Below are 23,383 nucleotides of genomic sequence, written 5' to 3' on the forward strand. Positions count from 1 at the left end.
TTTACACGCTTTCTTTATGACATTTGGTGTGTTTTTATAGAGTAATTGTCCTAAAATATAAATAAAACATAATTATAAACACGCTACACACAGATGGTTGCGTTACAGATTTTCGTTGCATGTGACTTACGTGAAAGGTCGGTTTCGAGTGTTCGTTTTCATAACATTCGTCCAACCGATGTAAATGCATTCCCACTGCATCCTCGTTGTTGCACACGTAAATAGTTCTCACTGTACACTTTAGATTTGTCGCTGAGATCATTTCAACCACGCACCACATGTTTTGATACATACAAAGAGCTTACAAACATATGAGTAACACAGATGCTATGATATATCGTAACATTTAACGATGATTTCCTCTGTTTGGAAAGGATAATATATTCATTTACAAAACTGTAATGCCTTTTACATTAGTACAGAGACATTGAATTTTTGAGCTGATATTGATAAATTAATTATAAATTTTTTATATATATTTATAACTGTATAGGTAAAATAGTATATTATTTTATTAAATTTGGCATCATGAGAATTATAGTAACATATAAATTTGCTACTTGATCTGCAGATAGGTGTTTTAATATTATTTGCTTTGGAGGCTGGAAAGTAATTTTTGGAAAATTTTCAGGAAAGGGGTGTTAGCTAACTCTGTGTGTAGCGTGTTTGTAATTATGTTTTATTTATATTTTAGGGCAATTAATCTATAAAAAGACACCAAATGTCATAAAGAAAGTGTGTAAAACAACCGTCTGATGGTGAATCACAACGATTCGAAACCGGTAACGGTTTCCTTTGAATAAAGGAACTGAAAGTAAATTCGTGGCTGGTTGCTGTCCTAACACCATCAACATTTGTCTTCAAACAACAGCCACGGTCTCCATCATGTCGTCATATGACAAAATTGCATTAACCTTATGAATACATGGATCCTGCATGTGAGCACGGGACTGTTCATGCTGGTGGAGGCTCCGTAATGGTCTGGGGCGTGTGCAGTTGGAGCGATGTGGGACGCCTGATCCGTCTAGATACGGCTGTTCACAGGAGACACGCACTAAAGCATCCTGTCTGATCACCTGCATCCATTCATGTCCATTGTGCATTCCGACGGACTCGCACATTTCCAGCTGGGCGATGCGACACCCCACACGTCTAGAACTGGTAGATCGTCGCCTTCCCTCCAGGGATTCCCATTTGAGTTACTGAAGCGTCTCTATAACCCTAACGTGTTGTTCGAACCTGTTGTTCTTTTTGTTGTTGTTGTTGTTGTTGTGGTCTTCAGTCCAGAAACATGTTTGATGCAGCTCTCATTGCTACTCTATCCTGTGCAATGTTCTTCGTCTCCCAGTACCTACTGCAACCTACATTCTTCTGAAACTGCTTAGTGTATTCATCTCTTGGTCTCCCTCTGCGATTTTTACCCTCCACGCTGCCCTCCAGTACTAAATTGGTGATCCCTTGAAGCCGCAGAACATGTCCTACTAACCGATCCCTTCTTCTAGTCAAGTTGTGACACAAATTCCTCTTCTCCCCAATCCTATTCAATACCTCCTCGTTAGTTACGTGATCTATCCATCTAATCTTCAGCATTCTTCTGTAGCACCACATTTCGGAAGCTTCTATTCTCGTCTTCTTTCACATCCATACATGGCTACACTCCATACATTTACTTTCAGAAAAGACTTCCTTATACTTAAATCTATACTCGATGATAACAAATTGCTCTTCTTCAGAAACGCTTTCCTTGCCATTGCTAGTCTACGTTTTATATCCTCTCTACTCCAACAATCATCAGTTCTTTTGCTCCCCAAATAGCGGAACTCATCTACTACTTTAAGTGTCTCATTTCCTAACCTAATTCCCTTAGCATCATCTGATTTAATTAGACTACATACCATTATTCTCGTTTTGCTTTTGTTGATGTTCATTTTATATCCGCCTTTCAAGACAAATGTCCATTCCGTTCAACTGCTCTTACAGGTCCTCTGCTGTCTCTGACACAATTACAATGTAATCAGCAAACCCAAAGTTTTTATTTCTCCTCTATGGATTTTAATTCCTACTCCAAATTTTTCTTTTGCTTCCTTTACTGCTTGCTCAATATACAGACTGAATAACATCGTGGAGAGGCTACAACACTGTCTCACTCCCTTGCCAACCCCTGCTTCCCCTTCTTACCCCTCGACTCTTGTAACTGCCATCTGGTTTCTGCGCAAATTGTAAATAGCCTGTCGGTCCCTGTATTTGACTCTTGCCACCTTCAGAATTTGAAATAGAGTATTCCAGTCAAACTTGTCAAAAGCTTTCTCTGAATCTACAAATGCTACAAACGTAGGTTTGCCTTTCCTTAATCTACAGGGTGTTTCAAAAATGACCGGTATATTTGAAACGGCAATAAAAACTAAACGAGCAGCGATAGAAATACACCGTTTGTTGCAATATGCTTGGGACAACAGTACATTTTCAGGCGGACAAACTTTCGAAATTACAGTAGTTACAATTTTCAACAACAGATGGCGCTGCAAGTGATGTGAAAGATATAGACGACAACGCAGTCTGTGGGTGCGCCATTCTGTACGTCGTCTTTCTGCTGTAAGCGTGTGATGTTCACAACGTGCAAGTGTGCAGTAGACAACATGGTTTATTCCTTAGAACAGAGGATTTTTCTGGTCTTGGAATTCCACCGCCTAGAACACAGTGTTGTTGCAACAAGACGAAGTTTTCAACGGAGGTTTAATGTAACCAAAGGACCGAAAGCGATACAATAAAGGATCTGTTTGAAAAATTTCAACGGACTGGGAACGTGACGGATGAACGTGCTGGAAAGGTAGGGCGACCGCGTACGGCAACCACAGAGGGCAACGCGCAGCTAGTGCAGCAGGTGATCCAACAGCGGCCTCGGGTTTCCGTTCGCCGTGTTGCAGCTGCGGTCCAAATGACGCCAACGTCCACGTATCGTCTCATGCGCCAGAGTTTACACCTCTATCCATACAAAATTCAAACGCGGCAACCCCTCAGCGCCGCTACCATTGCTGCACGAGAGACATTCGCTAACGATATAGTGCACAGGATTGATGACGGCGATATGCATGTGGGCAGCATTTGGTTTACTGACGAAGCTTATTTTTACCTGGACGGCTTCGTCAATAAACAGAACTGGCGCATATGGGGAACCGAAAAGCCCCATGTTGCAGTCCCATCGTCCCTGCATCCTCAAAGAACTGGTCTGGGCCGCCATTTCTTCCAAAGGAATCATTGGCCCATTTTTCAGATCCGAAACGATTACTGCATCACGCTATCTGGACATTCTTCGTGAATTTGTGGCGGTACAAACTGCCTTAGACGACACTGCGAACACCTCGTGGTTTATGCAAGATGGTGCCCGGCCACATCGCGCGGCCGACGTCTTTAATTTCCTGAATGAATATTTCGATGATCGTGTGATTGCTTTGGGCTATCCGAAACATACAGGAGGCGGCGTGGATTGGCCTCCCTATTCGCCAGACATGAACCCCTGTGACTTCTTTCTATGGGGACACTTGAAAGAGCAGGTGTACCGCCAGAATCCGGAAACAATTGAACAGCTGAAGCAGTACATCTCATCTGCATGTGAAGCCATTCCGCCAGACACGTTGTCAAAGGTTTCGGGTAATTTCATTCCGAGACTACGCCATATTATTGCTACGCATGGTGGATATGTGGAAAATATCGTACTATAGAGTTTCCCAGACCGCAGCGCCATCTGTTGTTGAAAATTGTAACTGCTGTAATTTCGAAAGTTTGTCTGCCTGAAAATGTACTGTTGTCCCAAGCATATTGCAACAAACGGTGTATTTCTATCGCTGCTCGTTTAGTTTTTATTGCCGTTTCAGATATACCGGTCATTTTTGAAGCACCCTGTATCTTCTAAGGTAAGTCGTAGGGTCAGTATTGCTTCACGTGTTCCAACCTTTCTACGGAATCCGAACTGATCTTCCCCAAGGTCGGTTTCTACCAGTTTTTCCATTCGTCTGCAAAGAATTCGTGTGAGTATTTTGCAGCCGTGACTTATTAAACTGATATTTGTTCGAACCTACTGGTAACAAATCTAGCTGCCCTCCTCTGAATTGCTTCGATGTCTCCCTGCGATCCGACCATGTACGTATGCCAAACACTCGAGCAGTACTCAAGACTAGGTCGCCCTAGCGTCCTATATATGGTCTCCTTTACTTGTGAACCACTCTTTCCAAAAATTCTCCCTATAAACTGAAGTCTCTCATTCGCCTTCCCTGCCACGATTCTCACAATCTCGTTCCATCTCATCACTTTGCAACGTTACACCCAAATATTTAAACGCTATTAATATTGTATCCGAAGATTAAACGTTTGAGCTTCCGCATTACCTTACATTTTTCCACGTTTAGATGATGATTATGATGATGATGATGATTGGTTTGTGGGACGGTCAACTGCGTGGTTATCAGCGCCCGTACAAATTCCGAGTCTTTGCTCAGTCCAGTCTCGCCACTTTCATGAATGATGATGAAATGATAACACAAACACCCAGTCATCTCGAGGCAGGTGATAATCCCCGACCCCGCCGTGAATCGAACCCGGGACCCCGTGTTGGAAAACTAGAATGCGACCGCGAGACCACGAGCTACGGACTCCACGATTAGAGCTAGCTGGCATTCATCAAAATTTGCAAGTGACAAGAGTAGCAAAAACGCAAGGCTTAAGACCGGGAGACGGGAGTGGAAAGGAGGGGGGGGGGGGGGGGTTGGGGAAGGAAAGACCTCGTCAACGTACTGAACATTCCAGACCAATGCAATATCCATATACACTGAAGAGCCAAAGAAACTGGTGCAGCTGCCTAATATCGTGTAGGACCCTCGCGAGCACGCAGAAATGCCACAACACGACGTCGAATGGACTCGACTAATGTCTGAAGTAGGGCTGGAGGGAACTAACGCTATGAATCCTGCAGGGCTGTCCATAAATCCGCGAGAGTACGAAGGGATGGAGATCTCTACTGAACAGCACGTTGCAAGGCAGCCCAGATATGCTCGATAAGGTACATGCCAGCGGAAGTGTTTAAAGTGAGAGATGTGTTCCTGGAGTGCTAGTTATGCAAGGTTCGCAGGAGATCTTCTGTGAAGTTTGGAAGGTAGGAAACGAGGTACTGGCGGAATTAAGGCTGCGAGGACGGGTCATGAGTCGTGCTTGGGTGACTCAGATGATAGAGCACTTGACCGCGAAAGGTAAAGGTCCCGAGTTCAAGTCTCGGCCTGGCGCACAGTTTTAAGCTGCCAGGAAGTTTCATATCAGCGCACACTCCGCTGCAGAGTGAAAATTTCTGTTGAAAGAAGTTGTTGATTCAATTGTTTTTGTAAGCATGGTGATGCATATCTTCAGTGGGAATACAGTGAAGAGTGGCTGTTGAAATGTCCACTTCTTGTGCAAGATGGCGAATCGAGGTCCGTGGACTCTCGACCACACTCTCGCGAACTGCCGCGGAGTTTATTCCTCAACGACCACAAGCAGCTCGTGTCGTGCGTTTCACATAATTAATAAGTTTCGTGTAGCTCAGAGGCCGAGTGCAAGTCTTTGAGCTGGACGTCACTTCGGGGCCTTAACGTCCCTCACCTACTCCAATTATGCACTGGAGAAAGGGGACCGTGGAATCACAACCACGTGTCGTTCATTGGCACTTCTCACATCGCTGAGAAGTGAAGGTTAGATCAAAGGCAGACAGAATTTCAGGGATTCGATCCCGCTACCTCTCCATTTCCTGGCAGCCGCTTGGCCACGTGGCTCGACACATCAACAATTGAACCAGTACTTTCGAATTTTTTCGTTTATTCTTTTCAGCGATGATATATTTTGGAACATAATTTGTGCCGGAAATAGTACGCACTTCACGAGTCGTAGCAAACTCTCTTTCACAGTTTCGAAACAAGAACGGAATGTTGTCTTGTGTATCGTTCCACGTGTACTAACTCCTTTGTATCCTTTATCGACCTATTATTATTACTTCCGCGCTTGTGATGCAGAACTAACTTTCTTTCTTTTTTTTCTGACTGAATATTCTGTGAAATTAATGTGCTCTATAGATTTACTGCTTTCAAAGAAACGAAGCGAAAGCAGACTGCCACGACAAAATTGCTCTAAACTCTAAGCAGCCCTTTTACATGTCATAAACATGTTGTCGCTAATAATACCTTCACGCATAATAGAGTAAAAACAAAAACTCGTCAGTGGGGTTTCAACCAAGGAGGCTTTGTACGAAGATCCAACGCTCCACCAACTTCCCCATGGAAGCTATACATATCTGTTATTCAGAGTTATGCTACTCCTGTGCTCCGTATCTGTTTATTTATTTTATTTATTTACACGTCAGCGACCAAATTGAGGAGCAAATCTCAAAGGTCATGGAACGTGTCAGTACACGAAATACCAACATAAAAGTAATAACAGATAAAAACAAAATGTTTATCAACCTGCAGCCGGCCGGGGTGACCGAGCGGTTCTAGGCGCTATAGTCTGGAACCGCGCGACCGCTACGGTTGCAGGCTCGAATCCTGTCTGGGGCATGGATGTGTGTGATATCCTTAGGTTAGTCAGGTTTACGTAGTTCTAAGTTCTTGGGGACTGATGACCTTAGAAGTGCTCAGAGCCTTTTCAACCTGCAAAAGTCAAGCCATAAGTTTAAGTAAACGCAATCAACAATACAGCAAGAATCAGCTTAGTTTTTCAAGGAACTCCTCGGCAGAATAGAAAGAGTGACACATGACGAAACTCTTCAGTTTCGATTTGAAAGCGCGTGGATTACTGCTAAGGTTTTTGAATTTTAGTGGTAGCATATTGAAAATGGATCCAGCAGTATACTGCATACCTTTCTGCGCAAGAGTTAAGGAAGTCCGATCCAAATGCAGGTTTCATTTCTGCCGACTATTATCTGAGTGAAAGCTGCTTATTCTTGTGAATAAGCTAATATTGTTAACAAGAAATGACAGTAAGCAATATACATAGTGATAGGCCATTGTCAAAATACCCAGACTCGTGAACAGGAGTCGACAAGAGGTTCGTGAATTTAACACCACTTATTGCCCGAACCGCCCGTTTCTGAGCCAAAAATATCCTTTTAGAAAGCACTGTGTCCTAAAGCAGCATTGTGAGGCAATGGTCTGTGGACGATAACACTCCTGAAACGGACTGGCCTGCCCAGAGACCCGACCTTAACTCGGTGGAATTTCTTTGGAATGAGTCAGAACATTGACCTCACTCCAGATTCTACATCCAACATTACTACTGTCTCTGGTTTCGGATCTTGGGGGAACAATGGCTTGTCGTTTCTTCACACTTTCAGAAGCGTATCCCCAGCAGAATTACAGCTGTGTACACGCCCTATATTAATGTCTACTAATGTGTGTCCAAAGATTTTTGATCAGATAGTGAATGTAGTAATATTTATTTTTTATAAACCAAAAGACTTGGTCTCCCTCTGTGCAAAATGAAAAGCCGTTTCGAGTATTTGAAAACAAAATTTTGAGCAAATTTTCGGAGCAAAAAGGGATGACATTAGCGGAGAGAGGCGAAAACTGCATAACGAAGAGGTTCACGAACTCTATTCATGCCCTGACATAATCAGTATTATTAAACCGCACAGGCTGCGATGGGCGGGTCACGTAGCTCGAATGGATGAGAGCAGGGCAGCGCGCAGAGTAGAGGAAAGGTGCCTAATATGAGACTCACTTTTGTAAACCCTTGTAAAAGACCTAAAAATAAGTGCAATTGTATTTTTTGTGATGCTAATAATATCTTGCATCATTTAATTTTATCATACAATTATCGTATTTGCAATAATAAACAATCTTTCAGAGTAGTTACTAAATCTTCACAAACAAGGCATTTCGTAGAAATGAGATCAAGGTTTCCTAATATGAGACAGTAATAATATTCTGCTTTAATTATTTTATTACAGAATAATGACATATGAATAAACAATTTTTACATGTTCATTCATTTCTGTTATCCTTCACTAATTGCACACTACTTAGGTTTTTATTTACGGCATCCGGGGCGAACAAAATTGTCTTCTGTGACACCGAAATCTTCAGCGATAACATTTCGTGCACTGTGCTCATTTCTCCTCGTGTTCGTCTTCAGAAAAGCGCCCAGTACAGAACAGACACTCTGCGTCATCGTCATCACTGCTGCCTGAATCCCCACTGTCATCAGGATTGACATCGGATGCCGAGTCACTAGTCGATTCTTCTGCTTAAGGTCTACGATTTGAAGGTTTTCCACTCTTCTCCCCAAATAACTTTCTGGCTGCTTTCATAGCTTCAGCCTCTGATTTCTTCTGTTTAGATTCTCGCAATTGCTTCACATAAGGAGTTGAAGTTAGTAACGCAGCAGAGCAATAACGCCATGTTTCACCTATTTGACTGTCTCCAAGTGGTTTTGCGATGTGTGGGAGAGGTCTGATGTTGTCTGCCGGGCTGGCAGCTTGGCCATCGCCGTCAGTAGTTTCATTTCCCTTTTTTGCATCTCTTTCTTGAAGAGCGTCAGCATGGCGATGAATTTTTTATGGGTACTGTGAACGGAGTACTTTGAATTTGGAGTAATATTGATCAACTTCTGAGCAAAATACTGCCTTGAAAGAAAGTTCCAGAAAACATTCCAATTTCTGATCATAATAGTCAAAGTAACTCCTGTTTCTGATAATTTAATCGAATTAAAATAAACGCAGTTGCCAAAATTTTACTACAATAAATGATAAAATATTCTTATCTGATGATGTTGTTTTTTGTTGTGGTCTTCAGTCCTGAGACTGGTTTGATGCAGCTCTCCATGCTACTCTATCCTGTGCAAGCTTCTTCATCTCCCAGTACCTACAGCAACCTACATCCTTCTGAATCTGCTTAGTGTATTCATCTCTTGGTCTCTCTCTACGATTTTTACCCTCCACGCTGCCCTCCAATACTAAATTGGTGATCCCTTGATGCCTCAGAACATGTCCTACCAACCGAACCCTTCTTCTAGTCAAGTTGTGACACAAACTGCTCTTCTCCCCAATTCTATTCAACACCTCATTAGTTATGTGATCTACCCATGTAATCTTCAGCATTCTTCTGTAGCACCACATTACAAAAGCTTCTATTCTCTTCTTGTCCAAACTATTTATCGTCCATGTTTCACTTCCATACATGGCTACACTCCATACAAATACTTTCAGAAACGACTTCCTGACACTTAAATCTATACTCGATGTTAACAAATTTCTCTTCTTCAGAAACGATTTCCTTGCCATTGCTAGTCTACATTTTATATCCTCTCTACTTCGACCATCATCAGTTATTTTGCTCCCCAAATAGCAACACTCCTTTACTACTTTAAGCGTCTCATTGCCTAATCTAATACCCTCAACATCACGCGACTTAATTCGACTAAATTCCATTATCCTCGTTTTGCTTTTGTTGATGTTCATCTTACATCCTCAAGACACTATCCATTCCGTTCAACTGCTCTTCCAAGTCCCTTGCTGTCTCTGACAGAATTACAATGTCATCGGCGAACCTCAAAGTTTTTATTTCTTCTCCATGGATTTTAATACCTACTCCGAATTTTTCTTTTGTTTACTTCACTGCTTGCTCAGTATACAGATTGAATAACATCGAGGATAGGCTACGACCCTGTCTCACTCGATTCCCAACCACTGCTTCCCTTTCATGCCCCTCGACTCTTTATAACTGCCATCTGGTTTCTGTACAAATTGTAAATAGCCTTTCGCTCCCTGTATTTTACCCCTGCCACCTTCAGAATTTGAAAGAGAGTATTCCAGTCAACATTGTCAAAAGCTTTCTCTAAGTCTACAAATGCTAGAAACGTAGGTTTGCCTTTCCTTAATCTAGCTTCTAAGATAAGTCGTAGGGTCAGTATTGCCTCACGTGTTCCAGATAGTATTCCGTAAATTACATATAACAAATCGTGAGAGAAAGAGTTCCCCCAATATGCGATAGGTATCGTAATATGCAACACTGTCGCGTATTTGGATCCCCATACCATCGCATATTAGGAATTTTGCCATCTTACACAAAGAATCACGCATTTGCTAACAACTTTCGATGGAAAATGAACCTAATTGTCAATAATTATATGTAATACAGTCACAAATAACAACAATAAAAGAGTGCAGTAATATCCACTCACCTTTAAGCTGAAATATTGTCTTAACACCGATGTCGCAAAAACTCCAAACACAAAAAATTTTGTATCAACCTCTACGTACTGTGTCCGGCTCAACTATGGCGTCCTACTCGCTGTGGCGTCGTCTGGCACGCAGTAGACGTGTTTAAGAAACTCTCCACCAGAGTGCAGCCCCTAACATGAGCACAGGTGGAGTGTCTCCTATTAGGGAACTATCGCATAATAGGCATCTTTCCTCTACTGGTAGGGCACTTAGAGGGAAAAGGTCCTGTGGGGAGACCGAGGCGTAGCTGGGAGGACAATGTGAAGGCTGATTTGGGGAGCCTAGGTATTGGAGGTGAATGGAAGGAAATAGCCCAAGACAGGGACACATGGCGAAAATACGTTGCTGCGGTAATGGACCCTCGAGTCCGGTATGACCAGTGAGTGAGTGAGTGAGTGAGTTAGTGTGTGTGTGTGTGTGTGTGTGTGTGTGTGTGTGTGTGTGTGTGAACCAAAACAGACACAGCCGAAAGCAGTGTTCCCAGTAGTTGTGGCTCTTGTGTTGCAGGTGGTACAGTTCGCGGCCCGCAGCCTGAATGTGACGCGGTCGCAGTCCATCCCCTGCTACAACGACTCGCTCCCCTGCCGCTGGGACTGGCACAGTGAGTACACGTCTCTTTGCTGCTGCTGCGCGTCAGGCTGTAGGGAGCAGAGCTCGCGCAAAATAACGCTCGTCCCGGCACAGAAATGCTTCCTCGTCCTGAGCACTGGGCGAGTCCTTTCAGCACCGCTTCTGTAGTTGTCCACTCAGTGAAGGAAAACTAGGAGAACAAAATTCGTGCAGTCACAAATTTGTCTATAGTGATTGCGTGAGGAGTATAATGAATTACTGAAAATTTTGACTGGTAGGTTGGGGATGGTGGTGCTTTATATGAAACCTTTTCTATGTTTTTTTTATTACCTCGAAAACAGCACGTCCAAGCTGCATTACATTTTCTACAAAAAAGTCCCATTATTTTTTGCCTAGGACGAATAGTTTTTGCGTTCAGGTTTTCAAAAAATAGTGTGTTAATGGTATAAAATTGATGTTCATTTAACAAGGAAGTGGGTTAAGAGCAAATATTAAATGTGTGTGCCACATCTAAGTGCAGTACGATCGTATTACGGGATAAATTGTGTTCTGGGAATGTAACAAAAATGGGGGGAGGAAGGGGGGGGGGGTTCAAATGACTCTGAGCACTATGGGACTTAACATCTGAGGTCATCAGTCCCCTAGACTTGGAACTAAGTAAAGCTAAACTAAGGACATCACACACATCCATGCCCGAGGCAGGGTTCGAACCTGCGATTGTAGCAGCTGCGTGGTTCCGGACTGAAGAGCCTAGATCCCCTCGGCCACAGAGGCCGGCGGGGGGGGGGGGGGGGATTGGAAGCATGAATCGTGAGGGGAAGTTCCCGGCTTGTGTTCATGCAGTTCCCTCCTCCTTAGGTCTGAAAACTGAAGAGTGAGTGGGTGATCCAACACTACACCTACCCTACTACGTCACAGGAAGCAACTACCGGGTGTTTCACAAGTTATACCGAACCTTCCTCAACTCACTTTGTGAATGACTGGTGACGCAATGCACTAACGCGGCCGCAGTGTGCGTTAACACTACGTGGTATACAGATACGAGGTACTGTCAACACTGATGTAAGACACACGTAGACAGAGACTCTACATAAGTAGACTAATTGGAAGGGATATTGGTTCTTAGTCATCCAATGCGGCAGCTGCAAGGCAACTTCTCCCACCAGGAGTGCTGCTCGGTTTTCAATTTACAAGCAGTCCGTACCTTCCCAACATTCCTGTCCATTTCTCTCTTTTCAGTAGAGAAAATAGTTGATCTCACGTTTATATAGGTGATTTATTTTCAGTTTATTCAGTAAGTAATTATCTGCATTCGTTACATCTACGTCTACATGACTACTCTGCCATTCACAATAAAGTGCCTGGCAGAGGGTTCAATGAACCACCCTCGTGCTGTCTCTCTACTGTTCCACTCTCGAACGGCGCGCTGGAAAAACGAGCACTTAAATTTTTCTGCGCGAGCCCTGATTTCTCTTGTTTTATCGTGATGATCATTTCTCCCTATGTAGGTGGGTGCCAACAATGTTTTCGCAATCGGAGGAGAAAACTGGTGATTGAAATTTCATGAGAAGATCCCGTCGCAAGGAAAAACACCTTTGTTCTAATGATAGCCACTCCAATTCACGTATCGTGTCTGTGGCACTATCTCCCCTATTCCGCCATAATACATAAAGAGCTGCCCTTCTTTGTACTTTTTCGATGTCATCCGTCAGCCCCACCTGATGCGGATCCCACACCGCACAGCAGTACTCCAGAATAGGGCGGACAAGCGTGGTGTAAGCAGTCTCTTTGGTAGACCTGTTGCACCTTCTAAGTGTTCTGCCAATAGATCTCAATCTTCCGTTGGCTCTACCCACATTATCTACGTGACCGTTCCAATGTAGGTTATTTGTAATTGAATTTACAGCCTTCAGATTTGTGTGACATATCGCGACCAATCGAAATTTAGTGGATTTCTTTGAGTACTCATGTGAATAACTTCACAATTTCCTTTCTTCTGGGTCAACTGCCACTTTTCGCACCATACAGAATCTTATGTAAATCATTTTGGTCATCTGATGACTTTACAAGACTGTAAGCGACAGCGTCATATCCAAACAATCTAAGACGGCTACTCAGATTGTTTCCTATGCCGCATATTGCTTCTGTTTTACTCGATGACTTTCCGTCTATTACTACGAACTGTGACCTTTCTGACAGGAAATCACGAATGCAGTCGCACAATTGAGGCGATATTCCGTAGGCACGCAGTTTGGTTAGAAGACGCTTGTGAGGAACGGTGTCGAAAGCCTTCTGGAAATGTAAAAATATGGAATCCGTTGACATCCCCTGTCGATAGCACTCATTACTTGATGAGTATAAAGAGCTATTTGTGTTTCGCATGAACGATGTTTTTTGAATCCATGCTGACTGCGTGTCAATAAATCGTTTTCTTCGAAGTACTTCATAATGCTCGAATACCGTATATGTTCCAAAACCCTATTGCAAATCGACGTTAGTGAGTTGTTACGTGAAATAGCTTAGCAACTGCAGCTGTCCAACTGTCCACCACGCTGCACAGTCTGCGCTTTCAATTGTGTACGACAGTGTAGGTTTCATTGCCTCCACCGGTTGAACAGGTCCTCAGTTTCCGGTGGAGCAGGGGCGGGTTGGTTGTGGTTGCGACCTCTTTTCCAATCTTCTCTGCCTGTGACCCCACGACCGCCCCCTTTCTTCCAGTTTTTAGAGTTGGTCTCAACTTTTATGCCTTTTTCTGTGTGTTAAATGTTTATTGTTTTGTAATTTGACTCCCCTGACTGGATCCGTTCATTTTCAGCGGACCCTCATTCTTCTGTGACTAACTTCGGAATTGCTGGACTGATGATCTCGTCGTTTGGTCCCATAACCTCTATCAATCAATCAATCAATCAATCAATCAATCAATCATTGTCTCCACTACCACTGGGTGGAATAGTTTTCAGAGCGTGAGGGGTATCAAATGCATCCCCTCGGCCTTAGTTCAACGTCTGAAGAGGTCCAGACGTTTAAACTAGGTCGCTCTGCAGCAGAAGTAGGTCAACTAGGTGTTACAGAACTTAAGATATCTCAACGTAAGCCAAGCAGTGCATTACAGCAGGTTACTGTTGCAGACCTGAACATGATCAGTCCCGTTCCATCGGACATATTGACACCGTCCATGGGAGATACACAGTGGATGTATGGTAAGTTCAAATGGCTCTGAGCACTATGGGACTTAACGTCTGTGGTCATCAGTCCCCTAGAACTTAGAACTACTTAAACCCAACTAACCTAAGGACATCACACACATCCATGCCCGAGGCAGGATTCGAACCTGCGACCGTAGCAGTCGCGCGATTCCGGACTGTAGCGCCTAGAACCGCACGGCCACCGCGGCCGGCGTATGGTAAGTGACTCCACTCAGTGCAGCCCACTCTGCAAGTGCCAACAAACAGTTTGCTGTTAAAACAATTAGTGTTGAGAGAAATACAAATACTTTCTGATCATTTATTAATGCATTTGCAACTGATTACAACACAATCACATGGCTTTACAGTATGCTGTGAAAGACAGCAGCATGGTACCACATTTTCCAATCCTATCCCTTGCCTGCAAACACTACACAGCTCACTGACATCTTCACACTTATAAATTAAATACTTCGTGAACAGTTACAATTCAAAGAAAAACAGCCTTCGCTCACTATTTTTTGACAAATTAACCTGGTTTCAACACTACTAGTAGTGTCTTCCTCAGAATTTAAATCAAAGAATGGGTCTATATTCTATAACATGGTCACACTTATGAGACTTCGTTCATAGGAATGTATTTACTGAAAGTAAGTAGTGACTTAATGAACTGAAAGTAACTCTAGTATATAAAGCAGAACTCATTGAAGTTACTTCATCTATTCACATAAAATAATTGGACTGAAAATTCTGAGGAGGTATAGCCTGTCTCTAACTAAAAAGTGAGTTGTGCTCGTCTTTCTCAAAAGAATGCTTCAACTGCCGCAGAGGATGACTAAATATTAATTTCCCCTATAGCAGTATAGAGCAGTCTGCATGCAAAGATTTATGTAGAATCTGTCCGTATGCTTTTATGTTATTAGTAACTCATATCTGTATTCCACGTACCATTTAACATTAACGCACTTGGTGGAAATACTCCCCCCCCTCTCTGGGCACGTCTGTTGACACTGTCGCTGGTAATCAGTGATATTTCTGTAAGCTTTACAAGCTCACTGCAGATAGTTGATATACCTTCGTGAAACGACGCATAGTTGCTTCTTATGACGTAGTTGGGTACACAGTGTTGAGGGAATCAACTGCTCGCTCGTCAGCTTGAAGACCTTCGAAGCTGGGAAGTGCATGACCATAATATGACGACCTACCTTCCCTTGTGCAGCTACCCTCTAGAACCATTCCCCTAAATCTTGTTACGCTCCAGACCACAGTTTTTCGCTTAATGGGGCTCTGCTGAAGTTACATAAGGTAGACGTGTCTAATGTGTACTTACGCGAAATTATTTGTTATGGTTTATATTCACACACAGCAGAGTGTATGTCTGGGATCTCTTCCCAAGGCAATGGATCGATTTCAACCAAATTTGGCACAGAAAGAGCAGGCCTCATGAGTATCAGCACTGTGGGGCTTATAACCTCCTAGCTCTAATAGGAGCGGTGATACAGGCCAAAACTTGTTTTTTTTTTCCAGTCTGTGGTGTATAGGTAGCCTCTGCAACAGGCGTTTTGTGTGGAAGCAGTATCAGCCTGCCAAATCAACCTGCTTTGGAGAGCAGTCTACAGGTCTGGGCCCCAACATGTAGGCTGCCGTATGTGACAGTTGTGTTGTGAGAGTTGATTGAGTCTGCTTTATTGAACTGTATTCCAGAGGCTATAAATGTCGATGAGTATGGCTGGGGACAGGTTGAGATAGATAGAGGAAGGAGAAGGGAGGGGAGGGGGAGAGACGAATGAGGCAGGTGGAAGAGCCAAAAGGGGTAGTGGGCAAGTCGAAAAAGAAGGGGAAGGATGGAAGAATGGGAGGTGGAGGTGAGTGGGAGGTGGAGGTGAGTGGGAGGTGGAGGTGAGTGGGAGGTGGAGGTGAGTGGGAGGTGGAGGAGAAGATAGAGGAGATGGGGGAAGATGGACAGAGAGAGGGGCAGATAGAGGTGTGTTGAGTATGTGTGTTGAATGTATACAGATATGAAGCTGCTGGGGAAAAGGCTAGTTTAACAATAAACATTAATTTTACACAATAAAAATATGATTTTTAATGATTTTTCATTTTGCAATTTTTCAATCCTTGCTCTTGCTGGTAATCGCCTGTCGACCTGCATCGTTGAAGCCTCATTGTTGCTGTCTTTTTACCACATAGCAAGACATCACAGTCTCGTGCAACTTAGCTCAGACACTGAGAGTATGGAGTGCCATTAAAATTCTGTCAGAAGAGAATTAAAGTTAGTGCTTGAGTGAGTCAGGAACTACTAGCTGTTCCAGCTGCACAACATAGAGATTATATACGATCCAGCGATCACCAAATATGTTGGACGTTAGCGTGCAGTAACCACTCCCAGGCGTCAGGTGGCACCACCAGTAGTAGAGGGTAGGCAAGGATTGTCTAGAAAGTAAGTCCCGAACGGTCGCAAAATGGAAACCACAGTGAAAACCAAAAACGTTTTATTTGCAACAGGTACACCTTCCACATACTTCTCTAAATAGTCGCTGCTCCAACTTCGAGTTTTGTCGTAGTGTTGTATCAACATCCCAATATCCTCGTCATAGAAACCAGCTGCCTGTGCTTTTGGCCAGTTATCTGCACTGGTATGCAGCTCGTTGACTGTGGGAAAATTTGTTCTTATAGCCAGCGGTTCCTGTGAGCAGAGATGAGACTCAGGAGGAACCAATTACGGACACTATTGTGGGTGATCAAACGCTTCTCGTCAGAAACGCTGCAGGGGCGTCTTCATTGCCCCTGCAGTGTGTGGCTGAGAACTGGCATGAAGAAGGAACTGGTCGACAGTTGTGTTATGTGGGCTGCATCACACAGGCGAAATCCCTAACCGGGCCCTCGTACTTGGCGGGAGACGCTATTCCCTACACATCTTTACGTGCTCACTGTTCACTCAAAATTAAAAAGAGCGACGCGACACGATCGACGGGCATACTAGAGACCCTGCCCGACACATCTGTGCAAAGCTTTACCGGATTTTCCCAGTGGTTTCCATTTCGCGACGGATCGGAACTTACTTTCTGGACAACCCTCGTATAAAGCGTGTCGAGGGGACGCGGAAAACAGTGCAGTCGTTGTCGTAATGCGGAAATGGAGCTACACTCCTGGAAATTGAAATACGAACACTGTGAATTCATTGTCCCAGGAAGGGGAAACTTTATTGACACATTCCTGGGGTCAGATACATCACATGATCACACTGACAGAACCACAGGCACATAGACACAGGCAACAGAGCATGCACAATGTCGGCACTAGTACAGTGTATATCCACCTTTCGCAGCAATGCAGGCTGCTAGTCTCCCATGGAGACGATCGTAGAGATGCTGGATGTAGTCCTGTGGAACGGCTTGCCATGCCATTTCCACCTGGCGCCTCAGTTGGACCAGCGTTCGTGCTGGACGTGCAGACCGCGTGAGACGACGCTTCATCCAGTCCCAAACATGCTCAATGGGGGACAGATCCGGAGATCTTGCTGGCCAGGGTAGTTGACTTACACCTTCTAGAGCACGTTGGGTGGCACGGGATACATGCGGACGTGCATTGTCCTGTTGGAACAGCAAGTTCCCTTGCCGGTCTAGGAATGGTAGAACGATGGGTTCGATGACGGTTTGGATGTACCGTGCACTATTCAGTGTCCCCTCGACGATCACCAGTGGTGTACGGCCAGTGTAGGAGATCGCTCCCCACACCATGATGCCGGGTGTTGGCCCTGTGTGCCTCGGTCGTATGCAGTCCTGATTGTGGCGCTCACCTGCACGGCGCCAGACACGCATACGACCATCATTGGCACCGAGGCAGAAGCGACTCTCATCGCTGAAGACGACACGTCTCCATTCGTCCCTCCATTCACGCCTGTCGCGACACCACTGGAGGCGGGCTGCACGATGTTGGGGCGTGAGCGGAAGACGGCCTAACGGTGTGCGGGACCGTAGCCCAGCTTCATGGAGACGGTTGCGAATGGTCCTCGCCGATACCCCAGGAGCAACAGTGTCCCTAATTTGCTGGGAAGTGGCGGTGCGGTCCCCTACGGCACTGCGTAGGATCCTACGGCCTTGGCGTGCATCCGTGCGTCGCTGCGGTCCGGTCCCAGGTCGACGGGCACGTGCACCTTCCGCCGACCACTGGCGACAACATCGATGTACTGTGGAGACCTCCCGCCCCACGTGTTGAGCAATTCGGCGGTACGTCCACCCGGCCTCCCGCATGCCCACTATACGCCCTCGCTCAAAGTCCGTCAACTGCACATACGGTTCACGTCCACGCTGTCGCGGCATGCTACCAGTGTTAAAGACTGCGATGGAGCTCCGTATGCCACGGCAAACTGGCTGACACTGACGGCGGCGGTGCACAAATGCTGCGCAGCTAGCGCCATTCGACGGCCAACACCGCGGTTCCTGGTGTGTCCGCTGTGCCGTGCGTGTGATCATTGCTTGTACAGCCCTCTCGCAGTGTCCGGAGCAAGTATGGTGGGTCTGACACACCGGTGTCAATGTGTTCTTTTTTCCATTTCCAGGAGTGTATTTATCTGGTGTCAAGATGGCCATGATTATTGGCTTTCGACGCAAGGGTGGAAGGATTTACGAAACGGCTAAGTTTGTAAACTGTTCACGTGTCGCCATAGTTAAAGTAAACTTTGCATTGCAAAATGGCGCTCGCCGAAACACGCTGACGCATCTGTGGCGCGTCATGGACTTCGATGACAGGGGTGAACGATGGCTGTGGAAATGCGTACGGGCAGACAGACATGAGACACTCAAATTTATCCATGTTATATGGATGTTTTTTGAGGTTTGCGACTCTAATAATATAGCTACATCTACATTTATACTCCGCAAGTCACCCAACGGTGTGTGGCAGAGGGCACTACGTGCCACTGTCATTACCTCCCTTTCCTGTTCCAGTCGCGTAGGGTTCGCGGGAAGAGCGACTGCCGGAAAGCCTCCGTGAACGCTCGAATCTCTCTAATTTTACATTCGTGATCTCCTCGGGAGGTATAAGTAGGGGGAAACAATATATTCGATACCTCATCTAGAAACGCACCCTCTCGAAACCTGGACAGCAAGCTACTCCGCGATGCAGAGCGCCTCTCTTGCAGTGTCTGCCACTTGAGTTTGCGAAACATCTCCGTAACGCTATCACGCTTACCAAATAACCCTGTGACGAAACGCGCCGCTCTTCTTTGGATCTTCTCTATCTCCTCCGTCAACTCGATCTGGTACGGATCCCACACTGATGAGCAATACTCAAGTATAGGTCGAACGAGTGTTTTGTAAGCCACCTCCTTTGTTGATGGACTACATTTTCTAAGGACTCTCCCAATGAATCTCAACCTGGCACCCGCCTTACCAACAGTTAATTTTATATGATCATTCCACTTCAAATCGTTCCGTACGCATACTCCCAGTGTTTGTTCCGCTATCATATAATAATATACAATAAAGGATCCTTGTTTCTATGTATTCGCAATACATTACATTTGTCTATGTTAAGGGTCAGTTGCCACTCCCTGCACCAAGTGCCTATCCGCTGCAAATCTTCCTGCATTTCGCTGCAATTTTCTAATGCTGCAGCTTCTCTGTATACTACGGCATCATCCGCGAAAAGCCGCATGGAACTTCCGACACTATCTACTAGGTCATTTATATATATATTGTGAAAAGCAATGGTCCCATAACACTCCCCTGTGGCACGCCGGAGGTGACTCTGTCTGTAGCCGTCTCTCCATTCAGAACAACATGCTGTGTTCTGTTTGCTAAAAACTCTTCAATCCATCCGCACAGCTGATCTGATATTCCCTAGGCTCCTAGTTTATCAGGCGACAGTAAGGAACTGTATCGAACGCCTTCCGGAAGTCAAGGAAAATGGCATCTGCGTGGGAGCCTGCATCTAATATTTTCTGGGTCTCATGAACAAATAAAGCGAGTTGGGTCTCACACGATCGCTGTTTCCGGAATCCATGTTGATTCGTACATAGTAGATTCTGGGTTTCCAGAAATGACATGATACGCGACCAAGAAACATGTTCTAAAATTCTACAACAGATCGATGTCAGAGATGTAGGCCTATAGTTTTGCGCATCTGCTCGACGACCCTTCTTGAAAACTGGGACTACCTGTGCTCTCTTCCAATCATTCGGAACCTTCCGTTCCTCTAGAGACTTCCGGTACACGGCTGTTAGAAGGGGGCAAGCTCTTTCGCGTACTCTGTGTAGAATCGAATTGGTATCCCGTCAGGTCCAGTGGACTTTCCTCTGTTGAGTGATTCCAGTTGCTTTTCCATTCCTTGGACACTTATTTCGATGTCAGCCATTTTTTCGTTTGTGCGACGATTTAGAGAAGGAACTGCAGTGCGCTCTTCCTCTGTGAAACAGCTTTGGAAAAAGGTGTTTAGTATTTCAGCTTTACGCGTGTCATCCTCAGTTTCAGTGCCATCATCATCCCGGAGTGTCTGGATATGCTGTTTCGATCCAGTTACTGATTTAACGTAAGACGAGAACTTCCTAGGATTTTCTGTCAAGTCGGTACATAGAATTTTACTTTCGAATTCACAACTGCTGCAGTCACTTTTTACTAATATTTTATTAGCACAATGGATTTCGGCAGTATGCTGCCGTCATCAGATGCATTATACATGTATAAGTAACTGTATAATGCCGGTGATGATGGCAGCATGTTGCCGAAATGCATTGTGCTAATAAAATAGTAGCAAGAAGTGACTGCAGCAGTTTAAACTATTCCGGACATGAGACTGCTGAGCGAGTGACAGTCGATACCAACCAAAAGGCTGCCAACGGTGTGTCTTCAACAACTGTTCATCGAATATTGGCATGTCTGGGCGTTCGCAGCACTCGTGCACCAATGCTGACTGCTATTCATCGGCGGCAAAGGCTGGAATTTGCACGCCAATACCGCAGTTCAGCTTCAACTGAGTCGCGAAAGGTGTTCTTTTTAGATAACAGATGGCTGTTGGCGTGTACTGCGTGAAGCGTCTGAAAGCGGTCACCCTGGAGGCGTTACGGTCTGAAGAATGATTTTGCGGTATTCGCTGGGTGATGTCATTCTGGAAGGCACAGCGGCTCAACACAAGTGTGCATTATTCTTGGGGACCACGCTCACCTGTACATACAGTTTCTTTACCGTCAGCACCATGGGATTTACCGGCAGGACAATGCATCGTGCCACCCAGTTCGCAGTGTACGTGCGTGGTTCAAAGAGCACCAGGATGAGTTTATCGTACAGATCTGGCCACCAGTTTCCCTGGATATAAATCCAGTCGAGAACCTGTGGGACCACCTCGATCGGGCTGTAAGCGCCATGTATCCCAGGCTGCCAAAGCTGACGCAGCTCGCCACCGCACTGGGCTGGGATTTGGCTCCACCTCCCTGTCTGCACCTTCCAGAATCTCATTCATATTCTTCGTGCACGTTGTAATTTTATTTGATTTCACATACTTTGCAAATGAGATATTTGTCATAAAACAGAGGAACAGCCATCGGGCTGTAGTTTCTAAAGATATTCAGCATCACAGCGCATGTGTAAAGTTATTGTGGTCTTCAGTCCTGAGACGGGTTTGATGCAGCTCTCCATGCTACTTTATCCTGTGCAAGCTTCTTCATCTCCCAGTACCTACTGCAACCTACATCCTTCTGAATCTGCTTAGTGTATTCATCTCTTGGTCTCCCTCTATGATTTTTACCCTCCAAGCTGCCCTCCAATGCTAAATTGGTGATCCCTTGAAGCCGCAGAACATGTCCTACTAACCGATCCCTTCTTCTAGTCAAGTTGTGACACAAATTTCTCTTCTCCCCAATTATGTTCAATATCTTTTCAGTGCTTTTGTTGATGTTCATCTTATACCCTCCTTTCAAGACACTATCCGTTCCGTTCAACTGCTCTTCCAAGTCGTTTGCTGTCTCTTACAGAATTACAATGTCATCGGCAAACCTCAAAGTTTTTTTTTCTTCTCCATGGATTTTAATGCCTACTCCAAACTTCTCTTTTCTTTCCTTTATTCCTTGCTCAATATACAGATTGAATAACATCGGGGAGAGGCTACAACCCTGTCTCACTCTCTTCCCAACCACTGCTTCCCTTTCATGCCCCTCGACTCTTATAACTGCCATCTGGTTTCTGTACAAATTGTAAATAGCCTTTCGCTCCCTGTATTTTACCCCTGCCACCTTCAGAATTTGAAAGAGAGTATTCCAGTTAAAGTTGTCAAAAGCTTTCTCTAAGTCTACAAATGCTAGAAACGTAGATTTGCCTTTTCTTAATCTTTCTTCTAAGATAAGTCGTAAGGTTAGTATTGCCTCACGTGTTCCAACATTTCTACGGAATCCAAACTGATCTTCCCCAAGGTCCACTTCTACCAGTTTTTCCATTCGTCTGTAAATAATTCGCGTTAGTATTTTGCAGCTGTGACTTATTAAACTGATAGTTCGGTAATTTTCACATCTTTCTTTGGGATTGGAATTATTATATTCTTCTTGAAGTCTGAGGGAATTTCGCCTGTCTCATACATCTTGCTCACCAGATGGTAGAGTTTTGTCATGACTGGTTCTCCCAAGACTGTCGGTAGTTGCAGTGGAATGTTGTCTACTCCCAGGGCCTTGTTTCGACTCGGGTCTTTCAGTGCTCTGTCAAACTCTTCACGAGGTATCATATCTCCCAGTTCATCTTCATCTACATCCTCTTGCATTTCCATAATATTGTCCTCAAGTACATCGCCCTTGTATAGACCCTCTATATAGTCCTTCCACCTTTCTGCTTTCCCTTCTTTGGTTAGAACTGGGTTTTCATCTGAGCTCTTGATGTTCCTACAAGTGGTTCTCTTATCTCCAAAGGTCTCTTTAATTTTCCTGTAGGCAGTATCTATCTTACCCCTAGTGAGATAATCCTCTACATCCTTACATTTGGCCTCTAGCCATCCCTGCTTAGCCATTGTGCACTTCCTATCGATCTTATTTTTGAGACGTTTGTATTCCTTCTTGCCTGCTTCATTTACTGCATTTTTGTATTTTCTCCTTTCATCAATTAAATTAAGTGTAAAGGGACAGTTTATAATGTGCGCCTACACCAAGACGCGCGTCCAGCGTTAAAATGTTTCAAATAAACACTATGACCCGGTAGGTGCAGATATTTAAATCATTGCCACAGCGCTCGATAGCATTAAGCTGCGAAACATTTGAAAGATCAATCCATCATTTGTTAAGAAATGTTCTAGAGACTTCATTACCTTTGTCCGTTTGGTCGCCGACTTGAGACGTGTTGTGTAGCACCGCTACAAGTTATATTTCATTTAGTGTCAAAAACCATGTAAATCACCAAGGAAAACGCTTCGGTAAACC

General features: G+C 44.7%; 1 protein-coding gene across 1 annotated transcript in view; it reads left to right on the forward strand.

Annotated features, from left to right (window-relative positions):
* LOC126215115 (angiotensin-converting enzyme-like) overlaps window positions 1–23,383 on the forward strand; it is a 398,784-nt gene that overhangs the window by 268,334 nt on the left and 107,067 nt on the right. Inside the window, exon 4 of the mRNA XM_049941769.1 lies at window positions 10,742–10,835. Within this exon, the coding sequence (XP_049797726.1) occupies window positions 10,742–10,835 (94 nt within the window). The remainder of the gene's footprint in view (window positions 1–10,741; window positions 10,836–23,383) is intronic.

The sequence above is a fragment of the Schistocerca nitens genome, chromosome 12, assembly GCF_023898315.1.
Source record: "Schistocerca nitens isolate TAMUIC-IGC-003100 chromosome 12, iqSchNite1.1, whole genome shotgun sequence".
NCBI lineage: Eukaryota > Metazoa > Arthropoda > Insecta > Orthoptera > Acrididae > Schistocerca > Schistocerca nitens.